We start from the raw sequence: 10,693 nt of genomic DNA, 5'->3' as shown, positions 1-10,693 counted from the left end.
GATGGCCATTCAATCAACAACAATAAACACGTAGTTGAACAAGTAGAGAAATCCAACGGCTCAATTATATAAAAATATAACAAGAATTTATCCTACAAAAGGTTCTATCAAAATCCTAGATAACAAATTAGTTATTTATAATAGTATGTAAAACTACAATACTAAAAGTCATAACCACAATGAAAAAATAGGAAGAGGAAGGAAAAACTCGTAGAAGAATTCTCCGCCTTGCTCCTATTGTATCTCTGCCTCCTTAGGTCGAATCTGTGTCAAAAATTGGTCTCCTCCCTAAAAAATATCGTTTTTTTCATGTATATATACCAAGTAGGGTCGAGCCCAAATAGTTATACCTTCTCCTACGCGAAAAGGGACAATTTTTCCCGTCTGGACGGCCGCGGCCGCGGTCAACCGCGGTACGGATGCGGTATTTGGCAAGTGTACTGCCTCAGCCCGCCTCAGGTCCGCGATCGCGGTTTCGATCGCATTTTTCACCCTGTTCCGTTTAGAATTTGGAAAAACGTAAAGCATGAAAGTTGTAGCCCTTTGAATTAGCTTTCCAACCATATATTGTGGAACCCAAATGGAGTTCTTAGCAAAATGTTATGTGCATTTTACTAGACAGTGCGCAATATGCCTACTCGATTCTTCGTTTTGTTGCTTTATCATCCGTTGATCCCCGAATACGATCCCGGCTTAATTCCTTGGGCTTTTACGCAGACTTCAAAGCTCCAAATCACTTGAATTTATTTCATAACATCTATATAGCTCGGAATCACTCCTACAAGGCATAAAATACACCGTTAGTGCAAAACACTAGCGATTAAAGCGCAAACTCAACTAAAGTGCAGTAAATTAGAGTGTAATAATCGACTATAATACTCAATTATAGCCTATCATCAGTCGGCATCACAGAAAACCAGGGTATCATCCGCAAAAAGCAAATGAGAGACTCTTCGGGCATTGGGCGTCCCGATCGGAGCTGAGAATCCTCTCAAGAAGGCTCCGCCAGCCGCACGATCCATCATTTTACTCAGAGCATCCATTACCAGAATGAATAGCATGGGGGATAGGGAATCCCCTTGCTTGAGACCCCTGGAGCTGCCAAAGAAACCACACGGACTACTATTAACCAGGACAGAGAATCCGATTGAGGAAATGCATAACTTGATCCATCCCTTCCATCTTACACCAAACCCCATCCGCAACATAATGAAATCCAGGAACTCCAAATCGACATGGTCGAAAGCCTTCTCAAGGTCCAACTTGCATAGTAAGCCGGGTTCTCTATGTTTCCTTCTGGAGTCTACAAGTTCATTTGCCACCAAAGCAGCGTCCAGGATTTGCTTACCTTCCACAAACGCATTCTGGGAGGACGAAACAGACACATCAAGAACCTTCTTGAGTATATTGGATAACACTTTAGAAATAATCTTGTAAATGCTCCCCACAAGACTAATAGGCCTGTAGTCTCTGATACAAGATGCACCTTCTTTCCTAGGAACAATGGTAATAAAAGAAGCATTGATACTTCTCTCGAAAACACCATTTATGTGGAGGTATTCAATGGCTTCCATCAACTCCCCCTTAATGGTGTCCCAATAGAGCTGGAAGAAGGCCAAAGACAAACCATCAGGCTCCGGGGCCTTATCACCAGCACAACTTGACACAGCCTCGTGCATCTCCTCCTCCTCGAAAGCCCTCTCTAGCCACTCACTGTCTCCCTCCTCCAACTAACTTCCTCTTTGTATAAGTTCTCATAGAACCCCACTATCGCCCATTTTACCTCCTCCTCTCCCTCAATCCTCACCCCATCCACAACTAAGGACTCTATGTAGTTTCTCCTTCGATTTGCAACCGCAACCCTGTGAAAAAACTTGGTATTCGAATCCCCTCCTTTAACCAGAGCGCCCTCGATTTTTGCCACCAACTAGTCTCCTGAGTTATTGCTAACTCGACTATTTCCCTCTTAACCTCCCCAGTCTCGCTTTCTCAGATTCATCTAACTCCCTCGCCACTTCCCCTCTCTCTAATTCCCCCAATTCATGCATAAGCTCCCTCATTTAACCTCTACCCTCCCAAAAACCTCCTTATTCCACCTAATAATATCTCCCTTGAGCAATTTAAGTTTCTTCGGAAGACGGAATGAAGGTGTCCATGATATCCCGTAGCTTGTCCACCATTCTTTCACTTTGTCACCAAATCCTAGTACTTTCAACCACATGTTCTCGAATCGAAAAGGAGCACGCACCCCCTTCCCTCTGCATCCATCTAGCAAGATAGGCAAATGATCCAAAGTCAGCCTAGGTAAAGGAATCTGCAGCACATTCGGCACCAGCTCATCCCAGGAGGGCGATATTAGAAATCTATCAAGTCTAGACCTTGAGTTGGAATCCTCTGCCCTGGCCCAAGTAAACCTTTCCCCTGACAGAGGAAGGTCAATGAGAAAGTGATCATTGATGAAGTCAAAAAACTCCTCCATGGCCCTCGAAATCAGGCTACACCGTAATCTCTCCTCCGGGAATCTAATAGTGTTAAAGTCTCCCCCTAGAACCCTTGAATGTCCCATTCCCCATAACATTGGCCAGTTCCTCCCAAAAAGACACCTTGGACCCTTCTCGTACCGGTTCGTACACTTCAAAATTGATAACTTAATATGAAGAAGAGGCATGTATTGCATCATCCAGATGCTGTTTACATCACTATGTGGTGCTATTCTTTAGCTAATGTTAACTTCGATACAATATGGTATTTTGAGTCTCTCTGGCAGTAAAGGGTGAACAATTGTTTCTGTTAGCTGGACATCAAGGCTTAGAGAGTGGTACACAGTTGAGAAATGACTGTAGCCTTTTCATGGTGAAGTAACTTATTGGAAAACCATATTAGAGATCCTTTGTCGTAGAACTTTTAGGAATGCATCATTTAATTGCATGGGTGCACGGCTTTGGTCCAACCGTTCAAGTAATTTTTGAATTCAGTCAATGGGTTCTGAAGGATGTAGCCTTCAACTCAGAGGCTCAATTTTACATGCTTCAGTGGGGCTAAAATCTAGCTTGGTTGCAGTGTATACCAGGGATTGTAGTTATCTATAGACATTTTTCTGAAGAATAACGAGCGGAAGAGGTAATTGGAGGAGCTGCAAGTGAGGTTTGATGTTCTTCAGTCTTTTGAATGTTGGTCACTTCCTGTGCAAAGCAATTGTATCAGAACCTATTCCTAAATGATTTATCAGAGAAATGGTTATGCTATAACCGCCTCTAACCTAAACTGCCACCCAAATCACAGATTTGATATCTAGAGGATTAACCATTTTGCTCTCCAGTCATATTGCTGGAATGAGAAGTGCATGGTATGTCAGTAACAAGTGAGCTGTTGGGTTTTGCTATTTCTCAAACCACTAACAGAAGTCATTGAGGATGTCCTAAAAGGCAAGTGGGGCCATGAGAAGACCAAGTTTTCATTGCCTCCTTTGATGACTCTAGTGGGTCTGATATTCCATATCCACAACCTTATGAATGTTTGTCTGGTTAAGAATGATGGACTGCTAATCTGCTGCAAGCAAGCAAGCTGGATGATCTAAATTCCCATCTTTTACATACATGCTATGCGACACATCCTTGTGTCCTCTTTTGATATCCATGCCCTTAGCTAAATTTATTTCATAGTAGTGCTTGGGCTAAGCAATGAAATTTCTCTTCCTGAATATACTTAACTGTATTATATGATGAAAATGATAGTCAGTAATAACTTTGATATAGGTCAATAATCCAACCTAGCATGCTTTTATTGTTGATGGGATCTCCTGATTGGCTGTATAACTGAAGATGTTGCCTGACTGGAAACATTTGCCTTATGCTTCCTCACTTTAATGGAATCATTCTTGCTCTTCCAAGGAATCCTACTCCAGCGATCAAAGTGGTTAATTGTATGTCGTTAACAGCTGAGCACTTGCAGTTACTTGGAGAGCCGGGCAGTGGAGGACCATCGATGGTTGGGGCTGTTAAGAAATGCCAGAGGTCCGACCTTGAGGATTCTCTAGAAACATGGAGACGAAACTCTGCTCTTGAGTAAATTGGCTGAGAGACATTATAATGCTTATGAATGCGCAGCCTGCTTCCTGCTGAAAAGGTAAACCTCTTTTTGAACTAGAGCAGCAAAATCTGGTAAGAAATGTTTGCCTCATTTTATCACAAATGGCAGGTGGTAAGATGCTAATATGTTGTGGGAAAGTTCCTGGGTGTTGCAGATGTGGTCTTATGTAATCTCGCTGAGTTGACTAGAGGATATTCCTAGTCATAGTGATTGCCTCCAATTTTAATTATAAAGCATAAAAAAATTATCTACTTCCTTGAGGTGAAAGATCCATCCCCATAACATGTATGCTATGGCCCAAACTTTCTATTGTAAATATTTTTATCGTCATTGCTTTTTGGTTGAAATTCTAAATTATAGAGATTCCTTTTCATTTGGAACTTTGGTTTCTACTGCTTTTCTTTTACCTTGTACACTATTCACAGACAGAACCAGAATTAAAATCTCAGCTTCTAGATGCTAAGATGAATATGGAGGGAGTTCTGTTAGCTGCCATTCCTGGTGGTGGTGGATTTGATGCGGTTTTTGCAGGGATTCAAGCAAGAATGTGACTAAAGCTTGGAGTTGGGTCAATGTTCTAGCTATGCTAGTAAGAGAAGATCCTCGGGGTGTGTCCTTGGGAGCAAAGGAAATAACTTCAATTCAGCATCTGCAAGTAGGAGATGACTTGCAGTTGCAAGATAACTGTAACACGACATCTTAGTCTTACTATATTAGCATGAATAGATTACCTTTCTAGTTCAAGACTGGGATGGTTCTCCAGGATTGGCATGATTTTAAAGATGGTTGCTAATATTGTTTACATCTTTGAGCTGCAGCAAAAAATGATCATAAATAAAGAATGTGGAGTTTTAATGGTAAAAGAAGATGTATTCACCAGTAGTCTTTACAAGAGCAGGTTCCATCTTTGAAATGGTGGAACCGATTTCTGTCCCTAACAACAATGTCTCTTTCGTAAATCATGGAAATTAGTTTAGCGTATGTGTGACAATCACTACACATCCTGACATTTCTTACTATCCTTATTGGAGAACCCTGAGATGTTTTTATAAGTGCCAATGCAATTGCCAACTTTTGACTATGAGTGCTCAATCTTTGCCTCTTCTCTTCTTCATCTACATCATACCAAACCAGTGATGTATCTGGCGAATACCCTTCAAATTTCAGCTGCCATTCCATTTGGTGAAGCATCTCATAGACCTCTTCACTGCATGGATGTGACCTATCTTGTGACACAAACTTGTACATCTTTCTGTTTATTTCAACCAAGCAAGAGCCAGGAACTTGACTTATCCCTTCATTAGCCATTTTGGTCCGAGTCACAGCCTTCTTTTCCCACATTTGAGCTTGTGCATACATATTGCAGAGCATAACATAATCACTCGCATTTCTTGAGTTCATCTGGAAGAGATGCTCGGCTGCGAATTCTCCCAACTCAACGTTGTGATGAACTCTGCAAGCACTTAGCAGACTTCTCCACAAGACGTCGTTTGGCTCCATAGGCATGCCCTTGATGAGCTCCAAAGCCTCTTCGAGCCTACCAGCTCGTCCCAAGAGATCAACCATGCACCCATAATGCTGAATCGTTGGTTCTATCTGATGCTCTAGTCTCATCCTATCGAAACATTTTAGCCCTTGTTCAACCAGTCCAGCATGACTACAAGCACTCAAAACCCCTACATAAACTACATCATCTGGATCCAATCTTTCTTTGAGCATTTCATGGTAGATACTTAGAGCTTCCTCTCCACGCCCGTGCAACGCCAGCCCTGAGATTATGGCACTATAGGACATCTGATTCTTGTTTGCCATTCTTTGGAAGAGAAACAACCCTTTGTCCAGACTTCCACATTTAACATACATATCTATTAAGGAAGTCTCTACTATATTGTTGAGACCACTCATGTTCCTTGCAAGATATCCATGTGTGGCTTTGCCAAAATCAAGGGCATCCAAATGAGTACAAGCAGAAATCACACTGACTAATGTACTTTCCTCTGCCCTCCAACATCCCTCATAGTTCATTTCACCAAAAAGTTTGAGGCACTCAGACCATAGTCCCAAATTTGCATGAGCTGCAATAAGGGCACTCCAAGAAGCTATAGTCCTTTGATCCATTTGCTCAAACACAATGCAAGATTCCTTAATTTCTCCACACTTTCCATACATATTGATCAAACTGTTCTGCACAAACACATCATCGTCTTGTCCAAACTTGAAGATTTGCCCATGAATCTGTTTTCCTTGTTTGTGGGCCCGAAATCGAGCACACACCTTAAGAAGTGCAGGATATGAGAAATTATCTGGTTCAACCTCATCTTCAATCATATGAATATACCAAAGTAGAGCTTCTTCTGAGTTCATATCTTTAACATGTCCCCTTATTACAGTATTGTATTCAAATGAACCTGGATCACTGATTTCCCGGAAGATTGAACAAGCATAGTCCATACTGCCCCATTCTGAAAGTGCACAAGTAGCTAAAAGATTGCCTGCACAAAAAGAGCTACAAATTAATCCAAGTTTCAAGATTTGGCCATGGACTTGCTTCAATTCCTTCATATTGTTGCTTTTCTTGATCATATAAATCCATTCTTGTTCCTTCAAGTTGAAGTTGAATTCTGGGGTTTTTGCATGATCTTCATGAGGTATCAGCAAGGGAGTCTGATGAAGGACTGAAGTCCTCACCATTCTGTTTTACACCATCATTTACTAAAACATGGACGAAAATGACTCTGAGAATTTTTTTAGATTGATGAATGATAAACTCACTAGTGTAGCATCTTGAATTTTGGAACTGGAATAGAAATTGAGAGTAGCTGGAAATCTTGAATATTTTCTTGATTGGGACATGTGGAAGGTGAGCTCTCATCCATGAGATTTGGAAAGTGAATTTGAACCAGAAAAATTTTGCCATGTCATGTCACGCGTAAAAGTTGATAGGATAATGTTTTTCTGAAGATGGGTCCACAAAGTATGGAATTAAGATGGAAGACACTTCAAAATAATACATAAGGGGCCCTTAAACTTGGTTATAATTTTCACTTGGGCACTTCAACTCAGCGTTGTACCTATTGAACGCCTAAACTCAAATCAAATTATTTCTATTAGGCACAACTTGCTGACATGGCACATAATGTTATGAAGCGCGTGAAAGATATCATTTTTTGAATTTCTCTTTCTTCTTCCTCTCTCACCTCCACCACCATATGCACCATTACTCTTCATTTTCTCCTTCCCAAAATCATTTTCATAGATTAAAGTGATTGAAAATATCAATTATTAGAGAGAGAAAAACAACCCTTTGGACTAGCAAAAACGGAGAGATTTGAACAGCATTTCACACGGATTTGAGATAAGAACGTGCGTAATTGAAACAAAAGAGGAAATGGGTCGTCGGAAAAGGGTATTCCGGCCCAAGGTCCTTTCTTGGTCAAATTTTCTAGTGATTCTCGCTTCTCCGGTGGTGGTTCATTCCCCATCTTTAGATACAAAGAAAGAAAGAAGATAAAGATCTCTACATGTATAATTAAAATTGATAAATTAGTTAGCATATTAAAAATATTATAATTAAACACTAGGTAAAATCACAATAATTGACTGAGATTCTTCTATTGCTCAAAAAAAAAAAAAAACTATATTATACTAAAAAGATGAAAAATTACATGAAGGGCTACTCAACATATGGTACAATTTTTAGATTAATGAGGTCCATCGTTTGAGACAGAAATGCTAGCATTAAGAAAAAGAAAAAAAAGAAAGTTTCAGTAGTTCTAAGTCTATGGAAGAAGATAGAATTTGGGGCACCTGGGGGCGGGGGGTTTACTGTGTTGAAAAAATACTTCAAGAAGTTATAATTTCTAGAGGACTCACTTGAGAAAAAAAAATCAAGGACTCGCAGGCAGATTAAAGATGAGATCCATATGGAACTACTTCAGAAAACGAGTTGTTTCGAAGGTCAAGAATCGGAACAGGGACTTGGTCAAAGGAAAAAAAGGAATACGAAAAAGTTTTATAGCCCGTTTGGCCAAGCTGCAAAAATTAGCTTATTTTGAGAAGTACTTTTTTAAAAAAGTGCTTTTCTCAAAAGTACTTTTGGTGAGAAGCAGTTTGTGTTTGACTAATTAGTTTGAAAAGCACTTCTGAGCAGCAATTAGTGTTTGGCCAAGCTTTAAAAAACTACTTCTAAGTGCATTTTTCTCAAAAGTGCTTCTCAAAAAAGTGCTTTTGGAGAGAAACTACTTTTTTTCTGCTTCTCCAAAACTGCTTCTGCTTCTCCTCAAAAGCACTTTTTTTCCTTCCAAAAGCTTGGCCAAACAACTCAATTTTTGGTCAAAAGTGCTTTTGGCCCAAAAAAAGCACTTTTGGCCAAAAAGAAGCTTGGCCAAACAGGCTATTATTCTTTCTTTTTGCTACTTGTTAAAGTTGTCGCGTGTGTACACACAGTTTGTTATTTTGCTATGATGTGTTTGAAGGGTTCAATAGGCACATTGTGTATGGAGTTTAAGTGCTCAATAGGTACAAAACTCAGTTGAAGTGTCCAAGTAAAAAATATAGTCAAGTTAAAGGGGTTGTCTAAGTATTTGGCCAAATTATTTGTAGCCAATCATATTGTTCTTTTGGTAAATGTTCTACCAATTTCATTGTCTAGTCCAAAAATTTTAGTTAAGCGATGGGGTACGATATCTATACTCGTGCCAAGAAAGGGGAATTAAAAAAAAAGGAATTATTATTTATATCCCTGCACAAGTTAGGAATAAGGTATGCTTACCCACCCACTTATGAGTTACACTTGGTGGTGTCCCTACACCTGTTGCGCACAGCTATTTCACAATTATGTTATTCTAAATTGCAATTGCGGTTAACTTCCTGTTGGAAAAAAATTGGATGATTATGGAGAATAGAAGGTTTAGCTTGAGGCGTGTCAAAGACACTGTCCTTAAGAATATTTTGCCTACACCGTAATGAATAAAATTAGGTGTATCCCCCAGGATTCAACAAGCTCTTCTAGTATAAACTAGGAGCAGAAACAACAAAGATTGAATAATAGAAAACCCAGTACAAAAGAAAAGGGAAGAAAAGTTTTAACTTTTGTCACTCTACTATACTATCTTGAACACAATCAAATAGTTTTATATATAGTTCAAAGGAAATGGACATCTTATGTAATAAAAGAAACGTTAAAATCCATTAAGGATTCATTGCCATCAAACGTTATAAACATTTAAAACCAAAGAAACATTATTATCAAAGTTAATGAAATGTTATCAAAATAGACGTTATGAAACAGTCATACAAGACCAATCTTTGGTCAAATTCAAAGTCACAAAAACATAATTGATTTTGATACTCATTCATGTTAATAAAACATCAATTTTCTTAAAGCCATAATGATACCCATTTAAGGTTAGTAAATGGTTATATTCAAAGCTATTCAAATTCAGTTATACATATTAAAATATATTCAATTAATTGATATAATAAAGATCTATTAAAATAATATTAAAAGAATGAACCAAGACACTAATTTGAATATTTCTTTTTGAGTTAGCAAATTATTTTTCCAACAATCCCCCACATAACTCAAAAAGAATATTAAGTAATAGAGTAAAAAAAAAAAATCTGGGTTTTCACAAATGAGCATAATGCGTCGAATCTAGTGTCTTTTGGACTATGGACCAGACCTAAATAAAATAAGATTAAACTTACAGAAAAATTGGTGAAGTTTAAAACTTCTATGAACCAATAATTCTTTTGTAAGTTTAGTGTCTTATCTTCACACACTTTGTTGTTTATCACGATTTTGCGCTAATAGGCCATGCGCGCGCCTGGTTTTCATGAGTGCTCTAGAAATTTCGCCACAAATTTCATAAGAGCGGCCCCACTCCATACTCATATAGGTCCATCCATCAAGTGTATTTTGCAGTTCAATACACCACCTACAAAAGGCTATGGATAATTAGATTAAGAGTTTAATAACTCAACCTCACATTCCTTGCAGTCATGCACTATATACACACACACCATAGGAAGAGACATAATTTAATAGTGCACATTTGATCAACTAATGACTTGTTATTACCCATATGAACCTACTTCATGGGATCTCCAATCGCATAGGTTGGGTTACCATCATTGTTGATACATCTCAAATTGGCAAAAGTCTCAACCCCTTGATGTTTTACTTATAAGTCAAAGGATCGGCCAAATCCTCTTTTGACTACACATAATGTGTATAAAAATTTCTTTCTAAGCAATTGCTTTATCACATTTGTTGTGTTTTTATTAAGGGGTGTGAATGGGAAATGGAAGTGGCACCTTTTAGATTGCACCTCTCCATATCACCCTTCCTTTGTCTATAAATTTAGAGGCTTGGCCTCATTTTTCAGATATGAAATCAGACATGGAAAATATGAAATCTTCTCCCCTCTTTTCTACATTGTTATATTATTTTCTAAATAAACATAAGTGTCAAGTGTGATTTGCTCCGTTGTTGAGTTCGCTGAAGTTCTGTAATTTGAAATGCCGCTATCACATAATAGTTATTCCGTTCTATCCTGAGAGGAATTAATCCGTATACCTTGGGCAACAGTGAGGGGATTAA

At 38.7% G+C, this 10,693-nt stretch overlaps 1 protein-coding gene and 1 pseudogene across 1 annotated transcript; one reads left to right on the top strand and one right to left on the bottom strand.

The window, feature by feature from the left end:
* Positions 1–4,332, top strand: part of LOC109231620 — a 17,362-nt pseudogene extending 13,030 nt beyond the window's left edge.
* LOC109231171 (pentatricopeptide repeat-containing protein At1g31920) lies at positions 4,903–6,957 on the bottom strand. Its single transcript, XM_019396748.1, has one exon. It carries the CDS (start codon positions 6,778–6,780, stop codon positions 4,963–4,965), a length of 1,818 nt encoding a protein of 605 aa, XP_019252293.1. The 5' UTR covers positions 6,781–6,957; the 3' UTR covers positions 4,903–4,962.

The sequence above is a fragment of the Nicotiana attenuata genome, chromosome 8, assembly GCF_001879085.1.
Source record: "Nicotiana attenuata strain UT chromosome 8, NIATTr2, whole genome shotgun sequence".
Classification (NCBI taxonomy): Eukaryota; Viridiplantae; Streptophyta; class Magnoliopsida; order Solanales; family Solanaceae; genus Nicotiana; species Nicotiana attenuata.
This window is presented reverse-complemented; position numbering and strand designations above follow the sequence as displayed.